Raw genomic sequence first — 18955 nt, 5'->3', positions numbered from 1 at the left:
CAGAATCTGAAGCAGGATCCAGGCTTTGAGCTGTCAGCACAGAGCCCAACTTGGGGCCTGAACCCACAAACCGTGAGATCATGACCTGAGCTGAAGTCCAGACACTTAACTGACTGAGCCACTCAGGTGCCACTCCAATAACTCACTCTAAATAAGTTCTCCATAAACTCCAAGAGAGTGCGTGGTCCCACAACCATTTTCTGGGATAATCTGACACCAGCCACAGAATGGCAAGACCCTCCCCAAGAGGATCTGTGCAGGTCGATGCCAGGCAAATCTCTAGGATTTGAATTTTGAAACCAAGCCTTGCACCTGAGATAAAACACAGGAGTGCTGTGCTGCCTGGCAGGCAGATGGCTTAGACTCAAAACAGGATGAAGGCAGGGATCTGACAGAAGCTGGGGAAACAGTAAGGATGACCGTTTGCTCTTCTGTGAGGGCTTCCTGAGGAGTGGCAGGTGCGAGATTCCCAGCCCTAGGGACGGAGAGTGGGGCAACACCATTCTCCACCACACCCCCCCCATCAACACTGACCAACTTCATTGAGAAAAACAGCCGCTTACACCAAACCCAGTTCCCCTGTGCCCTAGATAGCAACTCTACCATGGCAATCCGCCTGAGAGTCAATGCAGCAGGCCGCTCCCCCAAAAGACCAGCACAAAACCCATGCATGCACCAAATCTACTGATCATAGAATGCTGCAAAGCTTCAGCTCTAGGGGAAATAGGATATAGTTTCCTTTTTTGGTGGGGCATCTTTTCATAATACAGCCATTACTCTCAGACCAGGAATACAACAGGCTTTCCTAACAACCACACAAAAAGAAACAGTGACCTAGACAAAATGACAAGATGGAGGAACTCACCCCAAAAGAAAGAGGAAAAAGTCCCAGCCAGAGACTTAATCAATAAAGATGCAAGTAAGATGACTGAACCAGAATTTAAAACAATAATCATAAGTATACTAGCTGGACTCGAGAAAAGCATAGAAAATACTAGAGAATCCCTTACTACACAGATAAAAGAACTAAAAACTAGTCAGGCTAAAATAAAAAATGCTATAACTGAGATGCAAAACTAAATGGATGCAATTGACGAGGATGGACGAAAAGGGAGAACAAATCCGTGACATGTAAGATAAAATTATAGAAAATAATGAAGCTGAAAAGAGAAAGGTATTAAATCATGAAGGCAGACTTAGGGAACTCAGTGACTCCTTACAGTGCAATATTATTAACATCACAGAAGTCCCAGAAGAAGAGAAAGAAAAGGGGGCATAAGGTTTATTTGAGCAAATTATAGCTGAAAACTTCCCTAATCTGGGAAAGGACAAAGACATCAAAACCCAAGAAACACAGAGAACTCCCATTAAATTCAACAAAAGATGTGTCATAGTCATCAAGATGTGTCATAGTCAAATTAACAAAATACACAAAGAATCCTGAAGGCAGCAAGGGGGAAAAAAAAAGTGCTTATCCTACAAGGGAAGACAGATCAAGTTCACAGCAGATCTGTCCACAGGAACTTGGCAGGCTAGAAGGGAATGGCATGATATATTCAATGTGCTGAAAGGGAAAAATATGTAACCAAGAATACTTTATCCAGCAAGGCTGTCATTCATAATAGAAGGAGAGATAGAGAGTTTCCCAGACAAAAACTAAAGCAGTTTATGACCACTAAACCAGCCCTGCAGGAAATATTAAAGGGGACTCTTTGGGGGGGGCCGGGAGGGGGGAGACCAAAAGCAACAATGGCTAGAAAGGAATAGAGAACATCACCAGAAACACCAACTTTATAGGTAACACAATGGCACTACTTTCAGATCTATCAATAATCACTCTGAATGTAAATGGACCACATGATTCAATCAAAAGACATCCGGTATCAGAATTGATTAAAAAAACAAAAACAAACACAAGACCCATCTATATGCTGCCTACAAGAGACTCCTTCTAGACCTAAAGACACCTGCAGAAGGAAAGTGAAGGGATGAAGAACCATCTATCACGCTGATGCCAAAAGAAAGCCAGAATAGGCATACTTTATAACAGGTAAACTAGATTTTAAACTAAAGACTGTAACAAGAGATGAGGAAGGGCATTATATCATAATTAAGGGGTCTATCCATCAAGAAGATCTAACAATTATAAATATGCATGTCCCCAACTTGGGAGCACCCAAACATATAAATCAATTAATAACAAATGTAAAGGAACTCATTGATAATAACAACAGTAGGGGACTTGACCACCCCACTTACAACAATGGACAGATCATCTAAGCAGAAAACCAACAAGGAAACAATGTCTTTGAATGACACACTGGAACTGATGGACTTAACAGATATATTCAGAACATTTCATCCTAAAGCAGTAGATTATACATTCTTTTTGAGTACACATGGAACTTTCTCTAGAACCGATCACATACTGAGTCACAAATCAGCCCTCGACAAGTACAAAAAGACTGAGATCATACCATCCGTGGTTTTAGACCACAATGCTATAGAACTTAAAGTTACCCACCCCCCCCAAAAAAAAAAAAAAATTGGAAAGACCACAAATACACAGAGGTTAGAGAACATCCTGCTAAAGAACAAATGGGTTAACCAGGAAACTAAAGAAATTTAAAAAAAAATACATGGAAGCAAAAGAAAATGAAAACCCAATAGTACAAATCCTTTGGGATGCAGCAAGGGCAGTCCTAAGAGGGAAGTATATTGTAATCCAGGTCTACCTCAAAAAAACAAGAAAAGCCTCAAATACACAACATAATCTTACATCTAAAGGAGCCAGAAATGGAACAGCAAATAAAGTCTAAAGCCAGCAGAAGAAAGGAAATAATAAAGATCAGAGCAGAAATAAATGATAGAGAAACAAACAAACAAACTGAAAACAATAGAACAGATCAATAAAACTAAGAGTTGTTTCTTTGAAAGAATTAGTAAAATTGATAAAACCCTAGCCAGACTTATCAAAAAGAGAAAAAAACCCAAATAAATAAAATCACAAATAAAAGAGGAGAGATCACAACCAACAATTAGTATTTGAACTTAGAAAAAAGCACATTAAAAAATAAAAATGGTAGTGAATAAATGTAAAGTAAATAAACATATACTTCTAGTAGAAATACCAAATATAATAAAAATGAACTAAAACATTCCCAGAGTGTACAGATTTAGCACAACTTCAAAGCAAATCTCAACAGATTTTTGTTTTTGTAGCAGGTTGCAAGGTATTCTAAAATTCATATAGAAAAAAGTGAAAAAACAAAGGGGACTTTAAAGAAAGAGATAATAGGGGCGCCTGGGTGGCGCAGTCGGTTAAGCGTCCGACTTCAGCCAGGTCACGATCTCGCGGTCCGTGAGTTCGAGCCCCGCGTCAGGCTCTGGGCTGATGGCTCAGAGCCTGGAGCCTGTTTCCGATTCTGTGTCTCCCTCTCTCTCTGCCCCTCCCCCGTTCATGCTCTGTCTCTCTCTGTCCCAAAAATAAATAAACGTTGAAAAAAAAAAAAAAAATAAAAAAAAAAAAAGAAAGAGATAATAACTCTATGACCTATTTTTAAGTATTATACAAAGTAGCTGCAGTTTAAAAAATATAGCTTGGCTTAAAATAAAAAAATAGGCTACTGGTATAGGAGCACAGTTCCAGAAATTCACCCTATATTTCATAAAATGTTATAATAAACCAAACACACTACGGAAAAAGTAAACCCCTGCTTTACAAAGTGTTCATCCCTTCTGGAAAATTAAATTAAAAGTTAAAGAAATGATTAAGTGCCACTTAATTCCAAAAAAGCTTTAAAAACAACAACATTGGTAAGGCATTGAAACAAATATACCTATTATGAAAAAAAAATCTGTTTTATTGCAGGGAAAGCACCATGACAAAATGGGGGAAAAAAAGAACTATAAAGTAATCATACCCTTCCAAAAAGTAATCCTCTTCCTGGAAATTTAGTCTAAAAAAATAATCCTAAAGGGTGTGGAGCAGAGTGGTGGAGGAGGCTGTAACAGAAACACCTAAAATAATTAAGTCGACAAAGGATAAGGACACTGTGATAATGGATAATAGCTTTGAGGAGAAAACTAAGGCAAGAAATTTTAAATAGTTACTTTTAATACAGTATAAATATATAATAAAGTAGCAAGAGGAATACATTGTAACACATTATACTGAAAATACAAAAACTGCAAATTACATGAATGGTATGAGAAATTCAAGAGTTCAAGCTTCTTTTGCTCACCTGTTTTTTAAACTGTTGGCACTCCTCTGGAGTGAGTGTGTCTGCTTTGGCAATAAGTGGAATGATGTTCACTTTTTCATGCAAACGCTTCATAAACTCAATGTCCAATGGTTTAAGTCTGAAAGACACAATATTTAATATGACTGAATTATCAATTTGTGAGAAGAGATCATTCACATCCCCAGTGCTAAATTAAATACACTGGAACGACTTTACTTATCAGAAACACTCTCTGATGATGTACTGGGCCAGCAACAGTTAGGCCAGGTAGAACAGGACCTCACTAAGCACTGAAGTGGTTAAGAAGGCTTTGACCCCTGCCCTTGAATACAATGGTCATAGGGTTTGGGCTCTACAGAGGAATTAGGAAAACCAGAAATGCTCCTAACAGGTTTTCCTAAAATAGCCTCTATACATACTACTCAAAATTTGGGAAATCGGTTTTTTCAATAAAAAGATTGTCCTTTTTGAGTCCCATATTCCATTCTTGCTTCCAACTTTATTTCTCAGACAAAAGGCTCAAAAGGGAATCATCTTCATCATCCCTTTTTACCCACTGCAATCTGGCTGCTGCCTCCACTTGGCTGTTATACTTCCAAGAAGGTCACGAAATAGGGCGCCTGGGTGGCTCAGTCGGTTAAGCATCCGACTTCAGCCCAGGTCTGATCTCACCATTCCTGAGTTCGAGTCCCCCAATGGGCTCTGTGCTGACAGCTCAGAGCCTGGAGCCTGCTGCAGATTCTGTGTTTCCTGCTCTGACCCTCCCCTACTCACACTCTGTCTCTCTCTCTCAAAAATGAATAAACATTTAAAAACTAATAAAAAAAAAGGGGGGGGGTCATGAAATACTTTCATGCTGCTAATATAATTAGCATCAACAACTCCTAAATATTGTGGTGTTAACTATTATTTTTTAAATTTACCCATTATGCAGCATTTGACATTATCCTCTCACAAGCTACTCCCTAAGGGTACTTTTAAGGATCTTCTCTGTAAGCTAGTCTCTTAAGTGTTGTATTCCTCAGAATACTCTACTAGGTCCTCTTCTCTCTTTACATTCTGTATGCTTATCATCAACCACAGTGACTTCTAACATCTTCTATAGATCTCAAATCTTCACACCCAGCCCCGATCTCACTTGTATGATCCAGTTTGTATTTACCCAGTGGAAATACCACCTGGACACCCCATTGAGACTCCTCGAAATCAAAAGCTCATCTGAACCCCCAAATTTTCTCTCCTCTTCTGTGCTATTTTTGAGAATGGTACTACAATCCATCCAATTACTCCTGGCTGAAATCCAGGATTCCTCCCTCCTTTAATTCTCACTCCCAAAGATTCCACAAGATCTGCTGAACAAATAAATACTTTGGGTCAGGCCATGAAGACCTTTGGTATGGGCTACTATTAGAATACATCCGGTTTCCCTCCAAACCATGCACACTGCAGTCAGAAAGGTCTTTCTGAACTCCAAATCTGAATGAGTCATTTCTCTGACTGAAAACCTTACTAAAGGCCAGATTCCTTGGCTAGCATGGCCTACAAGGCCTGTGAAGACATAGCCTCTCAGGCTGTTCTCATCGCTTAGCATCTGGTAGCATCTTTTGCCACCTCCTGCTTGTAATTCTCCTTTTTGAACTACCCATGATTTCTTGAAAGAACCATACTTTGATCACTGGTCATTGGCTACTGCCTCTGACTGAAACACTCTCCATTCCCATCCCCTTTCTACTTGGCTTGCCTAATCCCTATTCCTATAGGTCCTTTAGGACTTGGCTTACAATTCTCATTTCCTCTGGGAATCCATCTCCAACCTAACACCTAGTCATCTTCTAAGTGATCACAACACTTAATTTGCCAATTACGTATATTTGTTTTCCCCATCTTCTCATTAGAAGATCCTTAAGAGCAAGACCTTTGTCTCATTCATCTGTATCTCCAACACCCAGTATAGTGTCACTTGAGAAGCTGTCCAAATATCTGTTGACCAAAAAAGTAAGTTCCTGTGATTTTCTTTATGTTTTCAAATAACTCTAAATGAAAACCCAAGAAATTCCTCACATCTAGACTACAGATTAAAAATTAATATTCCATAAAAATAAATGAAGATGATGGGAGTATTCTGCTTAGAAATATCATTCTAAATTGGTATTCCTTAACCTATAAACCATGACAAAAATTGAATAAAGATCTAGTTTCATTATGAATTTTACTAACATTATAAAGAGAAAGTCCTTGTTAGAGTTCTCTTAGAGTACTACAGTTACATGTAGGTCACGTGTGTGTGTGTGTGCATGTGTTTATAAATATATAAAGTTGGGAGGAACAGGGGCCCAGAGACTAAAGAGGTATTCCTTTTTACTAACAAGTAATAAACGATACTATACCTCTTTGTGGTAGTGACACTGACTGACAGAAAGACAGGGCTATGAAGTAGGAAGGCAGATACGGAGAAGACAACTACCTTCTATTCTAATTCTCCTTATCCTGAATCCTTTGAAATGTGATACTGGCATTCAGAGAATAGGGAACACTACAGAAAAGAGACTGTCGCTGGAATAACACTGGATTATCTATAAATAGCACTCTTATTCACAAAGGCTAACTGAAAGAACCTATCCAACTCCAAAAAATCTTAAATTTTGCTTCTTTTCATCAGTCATAACACACAACACTAAATATAAAAGCCATGGCCCAATCAATCAATCTCAGATCTATAAATTTTTACGGTTCACTTTCCAGATTCTACTCATAACAAATTTAAATTATTGTGAATACCACCTCATTAAACCAGAAACAAAAGAATTCAGTTACTCTGAAATTTTAATACATCTTAAGAGCGTTTAATACAAAATATTAAAATCAAAATCTAAGTTAACAAGGCTTTACACTTAACAGTAAAACAGCACTTGCTGAATATTTATAATCTCAACTTTTAAAGAGAAAGACACTAAAAAACAACCATGACAAGGAAATTGGTAAAGTCAACTTCTTAAATATAAAACCAGGCCGAAGAACATTTAAATCAGTTTAAAAATTAAACTTTAGAAAAAAAAGGTAAAATCTTTATAAAAGCCCCGATAAAACCCTTCTGCCCTTTTAAATTAGAATACAAATTTCAGAAGCTTACAAAATGTCAACAGCAGAAAACATTTAGTTCACATGTAGATTACATTCTGGTTGAAATTTTTCCTCTGTCCGTTTAGTTTTATTTCAGGTCATCTTTTCCAAGAAATTTAGTTTTTAAATGTTGTTTTTAAACAATGGAAAGTCCTTTATAGAATTTCTAGAAGATAAACCCATATTAGAGGGGGAAAACTATTGAACCTCAAAGCCTATAGCAAAATAAATAAAATGACTACAGGGCAAATGACAAATATTTAATATACACATACATATATTTCTTAGGGAAAAAAAACCTTCCATATAAAACTCACTGAATGAAACTGATTTTTTTAAGTGGCAATCAATATTCAAAAGGGTAAAAATACCATTTTAAAATTCAAGTTCCAAGTGAGTTTTTAAACTTAATAGCAACTACCAGTCGTTTAGTGACGATACTTGGTGGGGTGAGGTGGGGAACACTGAAAATACAATGTTGGACCGATTTATAATTACTCCACAACAGGACCTCTCCAAAAAGGACTACCCAGATAAGACAGAAAGGCCCTGATTCATCTCTCAGACTGCCTACAATGTTAGTCTGTAGTGAGCAGATCAGGAATTCTCTACATAAAATTCAGTGTTTTATTCTTTAACTTAATACACAGTAGCACCTACCAATCGGCAAAACTTTGTTCCATGTCTAAAAATAGTTAAGATGAGAAACTATTCAAAAGCACATTTTTACACCTAGAAAATAAAAATTTTGAACTCCCATCCCTTGTGACAAATATGAAATGGCCCAAAGCTACCACACATTGTTTGAATCATTAAAAAAAAAAAAAAAATTTTTTTAATCTCATTTCCCATGCAATTTTAAGAAATGTACTTTCCCCCAGAGATAGAAGGAATGTGGTTTCATGAGAATTACTAAATCTTGGAGAGAGTCCAAAAGATCTAAAATAATAAAACTGGATATAAACTGACAAATTTCTACTGACTAAACTGCAGATTAAAAAAATGAAAATAAATAAATAAAAGTTAAGATTTTACTCTGTTGTCTTCTAGGAAAAAGCCCTAGCAAGTTAACTAGAATGAATAAAAAATAAATTAATTAATACATATATCAGGAAGAAGTTAGCAAGTACTCAAGAAAGGCTATACAGGGTGTTAGTTTTTACAAAATTTTTTTGAATGCTCATTTATTTTTCAGAGACAGAGACACATAGTGTGAACAGGGGAGGGGTTAGAGAGAGAGGGAGACACAGAATCTGAAGCAGGCTCCAGACTCTGAGCTATAGCACAGAGCCCAATGGGGGCTTGAACTCACAAACCGCGAGATCATGACCTGAGCCGAAGCTGGATGCTTAACTGACTGAACCACCCAGGTGCCCGTGCGTTATGTTTTTGAGATTTTTTTTTAAGCCTTTTAAGTTGATGAATCAATTTTATACAATATGTAAACCTCAAAGAACACTATAGAAGAATATTAGAAATAAAAAAAAGAAACATTTGTCACTATAATCTGACAGTGCAAAAATGGTAAACTACATGATTCAGACTTGTTGCTCAACCACGATAGTGATAATGGGCATTATTAGCCTTTCTAGGAAAAAGATCGAGAAAGAAGCAGAAAAGGGAAGAGAAAGGTACTCTCATGAAGCAACTGGTTTATACGACTGTAACCTGGGTGTTAGATGATGTAATCCTATTTAGTCTGATGCTGTATAATATCCCAGTTCCTTCTGGTAGAGAGATAGTGGCTCTGATCATCAGGTGGCTGAGCTATACAGAGTCATCTATCTAAAGAAAAAGATTGAAGAAGAGTAATTACAAACATCTGCAGTTGACAGTGACATATATATCTACTCAGATGACAGAGGAAGTACAAACAATAAAAAAAAGGAATACAAGCTAGCCATATTAACAAAAATAATCAGATCAGATGAATATAAGACACTTACACCTTAACTCCTAATAAGTAGAAGAGTAGCACTGATGATATGAAACTTAAACAATATGATTGTGATAGCTAAGGTGAAACACAAGCCAAAGAAATTTAGCGAAGAAAGAAATGGCACACTAAGAACTTTGGTACTTAACCTTTCTTGTAACCTTTTCTATCAGATTCATAGTAAAAACATCTTTGCATCTTTGAAGTTTCTTAAAATTTGTGTAAGCTAATTTTTATAGCTGTTTCCCCTTATTTGGTAGTTCAATTTGTGGTAGAGTGGTCAAAAGGAAGCTAAATTAGCCACATTGAAACATTAAACCATGATGGAAACACTGCTCCTTACGAACAGGTTAAAAAAAAAAACCCTACGCATGAAGGTTGCTATTAACTTATCTAGGACTTACAACGTGTTTTTTTATAAGCCATTTTTGTATAGAATTTGGGATTTTACAACTGATATATTTAAATGTACTCCACAGAGATATGGATAACTAAAATATATCCCCAAAGTTCAGTCATAATAAACAACAGCAGATTATCAGAAGTATCAAGGTACTGACCCATGTCCTGAAGGAGCAATGAAGTATAAACAACACTGCACCCTGTTATCAGGCATCTGACGTCTGTTCACTCGAGATTCTGCATTTAGGTAGTCCTCAAATTTACTATCAATGTAGTCAATAACAGGCTGCCAGCTATAAAAAGCAGATAAATAAAATAATTAAGTTGCAATTCTACATATGAATGTACAACTGAGGACTGCTACAGTAATCAATATTTTTAAATAGGCAAAACCAATCAAACCAGTGGAAGATATCTCAAATTATTCTACATATACTGATTCAAAAACAAGTAGTTATCACCTTGGATAAATCTTGATTCATTATTTCTGAACTTTCCAAATGGAAAAAAATTAATTATTTAGCGTCAAAACACAACCAAATTATGTTATCTGCAGTAAGTACAGAGGTTTTTATTTCAAATTAAAAGATTAAGTTATACAAAAACTTCATGATGAACTTATTTGTTTTAAAAGTTAACAGAAATTTACTTCAAAAACAAAGAAAAATATTGTTTATAATATACTATTTCTAAATAGAATGCCAGGGATGTTTTCTTAACTTATGACTTATGGAGAAATGGAACATTTAAAATCAGATTTAAATTAGGATGGGATAGAAAACAATATATACAATAAGTGGATAAAATTATAGAAGAAAATGAAGTTTTAACTTCCTTATAATGAGAATCTTGTATCCATGTTGCTTTAGAATTTGTCTTCAAAATAATTCTATGATAGGTATTACCTCCATTTTATAGAAAAGGAAATCAGTTCAAAGAAATTAACATTGTCAAGTAAGTGGCAAAGTTGGTGTAAGAACTCAAGTCATATCACTAGAAAGTTCAGTGACCTCTGCTAAGATGAGAAGTTTAAAAATCTTAAGCAGAAAAAGTCTAACCACCGATACCCTAAATGCAATCAATATAAAGCAGTGATGACAAACCCTTCTTACCAATTACTATTATCCACTGCATCTCCAAATCCTGGGGTATCAACTATTGTGAGCAGCAACTGAACACCACCTTCTTTGATTAAAACTTTGGACTGTTCCACCTGTAAGAATTATTGGCACAGATATTAATACCATATATTACACCTGTGGTTTCCTACAAGGTAAGAAGCAGGGAGATGAGCATTAATCAAAACCAACTGGGAAATTTTCTGCAAACTAAATCTACCCACATTTTCTTTAAAATCAATTATTGTGGATATGAGAAATCCTGGTTACTTGAAAGAAAGGCACATATGTAAGTAGTGGGTTTATGGCGTATAGTTGACATAAAGAAGGAAAATGGGAACTGATAAAATAGTAATAGTCACTAAAGCCATACAATGCCTATATGATCTAATGTGTGTCTAACAACACAAATAAACAATATGCTTAAATGATTCAGTGATTCATAGAAATCAAATGCAATTAACCAAACAAGTACATCTAATCTACCATTTACAGTAAATGCTTTTCTGAACTATTTCCATCTAGTTTGGTCCAAACCAATTACTCAAGTGAACTTATTACATTCCCAAATCTTTCTCAGTATGACCATAATTATTTACACTTGTGTTTATGTTATGGCTAAGATCCAACTCTCTTCTCAAATGTTATATTTCACATTTATACCAAAATGATCAGCAAAGGTCCAGGCACTGAAAAAAAAAAACAAAAAATCCTACTACCTCTGATTAAAATCTTTGGTTCTCTTTACAATTTGTAAGAATGTTCTATTTGAGAAAGGGTATTAGACTTGAACAATAACAACAATTCCTCCTACAATCTAAGATTTTCTGTAACCCCAAACTCTGCATCAGAACATGTAAGTCATTCATCTTGGGCATATGCTGCTGCTAGATAAAGTAAACATGGATTTAAACAGAAAAGGGGAATAATGACCCCAGAAAAACACAGGCTTTCATCTGATGCACACTTTTATTATTTTTTTAAATTTAATTTTATTTATTTATCTTTTTAGAGAGAGAGAGAGCATGCACATACACAAATGGGGGAGAGGGGGAGCGAAGGGGGGAGAGAGAGAGAGAGAAAGAGAGAATCTTAAGCAGGTTCCAAGCTCAGCAGAGACCAACATAGAGCTCGATCCCACAGCCCTGAGATGATGAACTGAGACAAAATCAAGAGTCGGACGCTCAACTGACTGAGCCACCCAGGCACCCCTCAATGTACATTTACATCAAGGGCTTACTAGGACTAGAGGCTCTAGGTACGTTGGTAGGCTAATTTAAGAGGGAAGAATTAGATTCAAACTTTAAATATTAATTGCCATAAGACGGTATGAATTAAGTACTTCTAGACTTAAGGAAAAAATGTAATCATCAATATGTGAAAAGCAACTTCAACTATTTATGTCTGCTAACAGAGTATGGAAAGGAAAATTTCTAATTTCTAGGTAGAAAAATTTGGGTATACCTTTCAGGCTTACAGAAATGATGTCTTTCCATTCCCTTTTGACATGTTCTTACAGAGGCTGGCTGAGGTATGAAGAGACCAAGGAACTGAGACTAAGACTACTGAGTAGGAAAGTCTGTAGCAGCACTGTCCAATAGAACCTTCTGAGATGATGCAAAAGTTCTGTACCCTCACTGTCCAATACATTAGATGCTTGCCCATGTGGCTACTTAGCCCTTGAAACGTGACTAGAGCAACTGAGGAGCTGAATGTTTATTTAATTTGAATTAGCTTAAATAGCCACATGTAGCTTAGTGACACTGGATTGGACAGTGCAGGTCGATAGCAATCAAGTTATTTTGTTAAAAAAAATCATGTAAAAAAACTGTTAACACTGAAAACACTGCCTGAGATTTGGATATGCATGTCTATGGAGGGACTTCTAATCTTTTAGACAAATAAGAGGCAAAGGTCTTATCTTTTATACCAATGCTCTTTACTAAACTGCTTTAATCCTTGTAGAACTATTGGTGAAAATTTTGAACATCCCAAATGTATTTATTTATCTACCAAATATATACAATTGGAAATCTGTTAATAAGTATTAACAGTATTAATTCTCTCTAGATTAAAAAAGTAAACATCAATAAATAGGGTTCTTAATGCTTTCTGACCATTTTCAGCACCAACAATGGATGTGCATTGCATAGGAGACCACTGTTTCATACCACATAGCTAAGATAATACCGGTAGTCTGATACCAGGTTACTCTTATGAGGAAGGCAAAATGAGGAAATAATCAGACTCATCAGTGTTAGATTATCAAAACTAAAAAAAAAAAAAAAAAAAAAAAAAAAAAAGATGTGTTATGTGGCTTACAAAGTTCATATCTTATAAAAATAAAAAATGGTTGTCCTCTAGTTAAAGGACAATCTAGTTATTTGTCATTATATAAATTTTTTTTTAAAGGACAATCTGGTCAAATGCAACATCTTGATATATCTTGAATTGGCTTCCCTCTCCGTCATAAAAATAGGTTATTCATTAATGGTCACTGAAGCAGAACTACCCAAAGTAATCAAACTACCCTTTACTTAATAATTCTTTTAAATGACATAGTACTATATATTAGAAATTGATGCAGGATATAATTGTTCTACATGAATCATCTCCCCAATTTTATCCCAAACCACTTTTGGTTCCCTTGTTACTAAGCAAAGGCCATTTCTATCTTCAGTAATAGGTTGTATACTAATCACACACCATACCAGCTTATATTTTAAGACCGTTGTTTCCTTTTTATTTTTATAATCAGTTTAACAACTTAATTGTTTATGGACGTAAGAAAAATTAAGATCTGTACTTTAAAGAGTCTGTTTATAAAAGCCACTTTTCTGGCCTATGAGATTCTTTGTATCCATACATGGTCAAATACAAAGAAGGCAACATATGGAAGAGATCCAGAAAACATAACTGTAAACTAGTGCCATTCACAGGATCTGACTGTATCCTATCATCTGGTTTTGCAAGTATCCTCATGGGATCCATGGAAAACAAATTAGTTCAAGTTCAGGAATTTCAAACTTGTCTTAAGAAATCTATTCCAAATGGCCATTTTCCCATGCACTTTACTTAAGCAGGTCACATAAGCATATTTTATGGCATCACTCAAAAGTTCTCTAACATTAAATGCATAATTTAATGCTGAAGGAATGAATCAAGGGCATTTTCAATTACGTTTCTTTCTGAAAAATAAAACTAAAGCCCATTATATTGTTTATGTATAATTAATTTACTGAGGCCTCTTTTGGACTCCTAACTCCCAGAAATGTAAGGCATTCTTTTTTCTAATATTGTTCAGTTTTCCAATCTGAGGGGAAAAAAACAACAACAACAAACTCAAACCTTCAGTGTTTCCATAGCTTCATTTCTTTCATTTTTAAAAGACTGTTAAATAACTGAAGTTTTCTAACCAATGTTTAAGAGCTATTTGTTAAGGTAAATAAAAAGTGTTACTCAATTTAACTGTATTAAATTTCAAGGAGAGGGTTAAAATTTTGTCAGGAGTTACCTCTATACCTAAACTTGCTCAGGAGGTGGCATTACAGCCAAAGCTCTGCAGAGACGTGGAACAAGAGACTTAAACAGCCTGAGATACTCCACTTACTCAAACACAAACACTACCTACTCTATTTAATGGCTGAGAAGATAAGTATCATCTTAGATACTTCATTATGTTCCACAAGAAACTAAGAGGCAATGACCAATAGTAGAATAGTTATGCCTAAAGACTACTTCTCATCAAGACCCAAACCTAGTTTATTAATAAAGTTGATCCAAAGATTCGAATTCTGCCTGCTACACTAAATCACTACACCTCAATCCCCTGCACCTCCCTAAATTGAGATCTTAAATGTCTTGTCCTTTTCATTTTCTATTAGCAACCCCCCTCCTAAACCCTTTATTTCTTTTTCTTTTCCAGCCCAGATTTCTTTGTTACACAAAATTTATGAACTTCAATTTGACAGGAATTTCCCTGCTATCCAATGATGCTTTTCCAACGTTTATTTATTTTTTTGGGGACAGAGAGAGACAGAGCATGAACGGGGGAGGGGCAGAGAGAGAGGGAGACACAGAATCGGAAACAGGCTCCAGGCTCCGAGCCATCAGCCCAGAGCCCGACGCGGGGCTCGAACTCACGGACCGCAAGATAGTGACCTGGCTGAAGTCGGACGCTTAACCGACTGCGCCACCCAGGCGCCCCTCCAATGATGCTTTTATGTGCTCACTAGTCCCATGCCTCTTTCATTTCCCAGAATGGCTCTTCTCTAGCTCTATGTTACTATCTCTCCAACCACGCTCAGCAAAGTACCTCATCTCTAGATGAAGACAAGAGCATCCTCTATTTGTTTGATGCAACAGTCTTTCCTTCTGTTCCGATGAACAGATCCCTTTCTTCCTGAGGCTCATTTCTCAATATATACCAGGGATGTGATCACTCCATTTCAGAGTCATGTTGACAACCATTTAGACTATTTCCAGTTTATTTTCAACCTCTCATCTCTTAGGGATTGATTCTCCATTGGATATAAACATTCTCAGGTCTTTTTTGGAAATAAAAACCAAACAACTCTCTCAGTACCCTACACTCAACCTCCAGGTATTCCCTCTTATCCTTTTCTTCACAGCCATCCCATCTTCACGACCTCATTTACTATCCCTTTTCAATCCACTGCCATCTTGCCCTCCATTCCTACTACTTCACTAAAATCTACCTTGCCAAGGTAACCTCTATTACACATTACAGCAGCAATATTCTCACTAAATCATGTGATTGCGAGATCGTTAAGAAATTTGATCGTGTCCATCATCACTGTAGCCACCAAACCTGGAGTAAGATATTCAAATGTCTGTCCCGTGAATGCTTTAAAAAACTATCAATATTGGACCAACACCAACAAGAGAGTTTCCTAATTGGGCTTTATCAAAATGTCTCAAGGAGTCTATAAAATGTTATCCTAGGGATAGGATAGGATTCATTGCTTTCACCTGTTTTCACCTCTAAAATTTTTGTAGCCATTTAATTTGCAATAGTGATTTTGAGGACTTTCCAAACCAAGAAAAACAAGGGTTTTTTAAGTTTATTTGAGAGACAGTGTATGCACACACACTTGAGTGGGTTGAGGGGAGAGAGACAGAATGAGAATGAATGAATCCCAACCAGGCTCCACACTGTCAGCACAGAGCCCATGGGGCTTGATCTCACAAATCGCAAGATCAGGACCTGAGCTGAAATTAAGAGTCAGATGCTTAACTGACTGAGCCACCCAGGCACCCCAAGAAAAAAGTTTTAATTTTCTTAATGTTTATTTATTTTTGAGAGAGAGAGAGAGAGAGAGAGAGAGAGATTGATTGATTGAGTGCGAGCAGGGGAGGAGCAGAGAAAGAGGGAGACACAGAATCTGAAGCAGTCTCCAGGCTCTGAGCTGTCAGCCCAGAGCCCGATGTGGAGCTCAAACTCACAAACCACAAGATCATGACCTGAGTAGAAGTAGCCACTTAACTGAATGAGCCACCCAGGCACCCCCGCCCCAAGAAAAAAATTTTAAAGGGGACCAATATAAGGTTGCCAACTAAGAACTTAAAAAAAAAAAAAAAATCTAACACTCTCATTTCACAAAAGAAACTAGAACTGATTTAATCCCAGAATAAAGGGCAGTTTTTCCCTTGGAGATAGCTGGCAACCTTTCAACTGACTTGACATATGATCCAAAAATTTTCAAATATAACAATATTATAAAAGTTACTACTGTACATGCATCATTGTATGTAATATTTTTCTTAAAACTTTGTTAATCTAAGGACCTTATTTGAGATTGGAACATGAAGTGGAACAAACGTTCCATTTTTTCTATCACTTCATCTTAGTCTATTAACAAAAAAATATATGAATAAAAACAGAAAATATGGTACTATTTCATTCAATGTGAAATATTCTGAAAGAACTAAGGATAAACAGTACCCTCTCTAAAATCTTCCCAGAAATACAGGATGAAATCAGTCTGTATCAGGCTAGAAAGACTACAGAGCACTCATTCTCAAAGCGTAGTATCCTGACTGGCAGCTGCATAGTCTGGAAACTTATTAGAAATATGAATTCTCTGAGTCCTGCCTCAAACCCACTGAAGAGCAAACTCTGGGGAGAGGGACTCAGTAAGCTGTTTTAGCAAGTCTTCCAGTGATGGACTCTCAAGTCTGGAAACCACTGGTATAAAGAACTCTGGAACTAGAGTGTTGGCTCACATTTGGAGCTGCAGAGCCAGAGTCCTGAGGCTCACGACAACACACTGGGAATCAATCCCAAAGGACTTCTATTTAATATTGAAAACTTCATTCAAATCAGAACCTTTGATACAGAGGAAGCTCAGAACCATCTCTCTGTCCAATGTAGACAGCTTCTCCTTCATTCCAAGACTGCAAATGTGAAGGAATTTCTTATTAATGATACAAGTCTCTTATAAGTAAAAAATACTCAGGGAGGAGATTATGAGATCACGGTCTTTATTAAAATTTCACTCCCTATTTGGCTACATCACAGGATTTTTCTTTTTGTCTTTTTTTTTTTTTTTTTTTTTTTTTTTTTTTTTTTTTTTTTTTTTACAGTTGGAAGTGGTCCAGACAGCTTTCAGGTCAGGGAAATTGTAGACATTTGTTTTTTGAAACTCATGATTTTATGTTTCTCCTGGTCTTAAATGTCTGGGCTGAGATGTAATACTTCTGACCAGTCTCCAATGAAAGAATTTATGAGCTTCCAAAGGAGATTATCTGCTACATTTTGGGACTTGGTGAAGAGTCATTCAACTGTAAAAGAAAACTATATTCTATTTTCTAAATCCACTGAATGACTCAGAACATGTTATGTTCTCTCCTGGGTAAGTGAAGAAAAGAGTTTAGAGGATCTTGAACTTGTTTCCAGTATATCAAGGAATACTTCCATGGTGCAGTCAGGAAAGGGTACTTCTCTGGGATTCTAGTGAGAATCCATCTAGTTCTCAGATGTTATAGGTCTTACTTTTGGTAAAAAGGAAATTCAATAGTAGTACACAGGACTTTGTTTTAAAAATCTTACTATAGATACTCTCAAGCCCTGATTACTCTTTTGTTTTCAGAGAGAGACAGAGAGAGAGTTGGGAAGATGTTCACAATAGAAGAGAACACTTTCAAAATGTTACCTTAAGAGAAGGTAAAGTGAGTTTAAACAGAATTATTTTGGAGACAGGCAAATGTAAAAAGAATTCTAACAAAGCGCCTCTCGCACTGTCTTTAACAGATGCTGGCCTGAGAGAAATTATCCTGAATGTATGAAATATAAGGGACAATTATCTAGATAAGAAACTCCTCCAAATCAAAGAGAAAAAGATAGGAAATATTAAGATGGTCAAAACACTTCAATGAAATCTGAACAGTTAATAAGTACAGAAGACATGTTCAATCTTATATGAAAGCAAATTAACTGAAACAATAAAATACCTTTATATTAATATGCACAGACACACAACAGAAATGAGTCCCTAGGTCCACTAAAACAATGTACAAAAATATTCATATTGGTAAAAAAAAAAAAAAAAGAAAGAAAGAAAACCCAAATGCTTACCTACAATAGAATATAATTTGAGATATATTCATACAATGGTATATTATACAACAATGAAAACTACAGTACACAACATGGACAAATACCACAGATATAGTCTTCAGTGAAAAAAATCAGACACAAAAGAGTATAGCGTCTAAAAGAAATTCAAGAACAGGCAAAATTAATCTATGGAAACAGAAGTCAGAAAGCTATTTATATTTGGGGTTTGGTGTAATACTGAGAGGCACAAGGAAGCCTTCTGGGGTGCTAGAAATGTACTATAATATCTTAATCTAGGTGGTAATTACCTGGATATATGGATACATATACAAAAGTTCATCAAGCTTTAAGTTAAAATTTATGCCTTTTTGTGTAAAGCCACATATTAATTTAATAATTTTTAAAAATTCTGCTCAAGAAAAAAATGTAAATAACCAACAAAACTTTAAAAAAAAATTGTCAAATTGGGGCGCCTGGGTGGGTCAGTTGGTTAAGCGTCTGCCTTCGGCTCGGGTCATGATCTCCTGGTTTGTGAGTTCGGGCCAGCGTCGGGCTC

The 18955-nt window shown here is 36.2% G+C and overlaps 1 protein-coding gene across 4 annotated transcripts in view; it reads right to left on the bottom strand.

The window, feature by feature from the left end:
* The window catches only part of SEPTIN7 (septin 7), a 119087-nt gene that overhangs the window by 27116 nt on the left and 73016 nt on the right, over positions 1-18955 (bottom strand). For all 4 annotated transcript variants that reach the window (XM_030308223.2, XM_030308222.2, XM_030308225.1 and 1 more), the window contains 3 exons: positions 10815-10915; positions 9861-9995; positions 4245-4362 (listed from right to left, as the gene is read on the bottom strand). In XM_030308223.2, the coding sequence (XP_030164083.1) occupies positions 4245-4362; positions 9861-9995; positions 10815-10915 (354 nt within the window). The remainder of the gene's footprint in view (positions 1-4244; positions 4363-9860; positions 9996-10814; positions 10916-18955) is intronic.

Source organism: Lynx canadensis, chromosome A2 (genome assembly GCF_007474595.2).
Source record: "Lynx canadensis isolate LIC74 chromosome A2, mLynCan4.pri.v2, whole genome shotgun sequence".
Classification (NCBI taxonomy): Eukaryota; Metazoa; Chordata; class Mammalia; order Carnivora; family Felidae; genus Lynx; species Lynx canadensis.
Note: the sequence above shows the minus strand (reverse complement) of the source record. Positions and strands in the feature narration are given on the sequence as shown.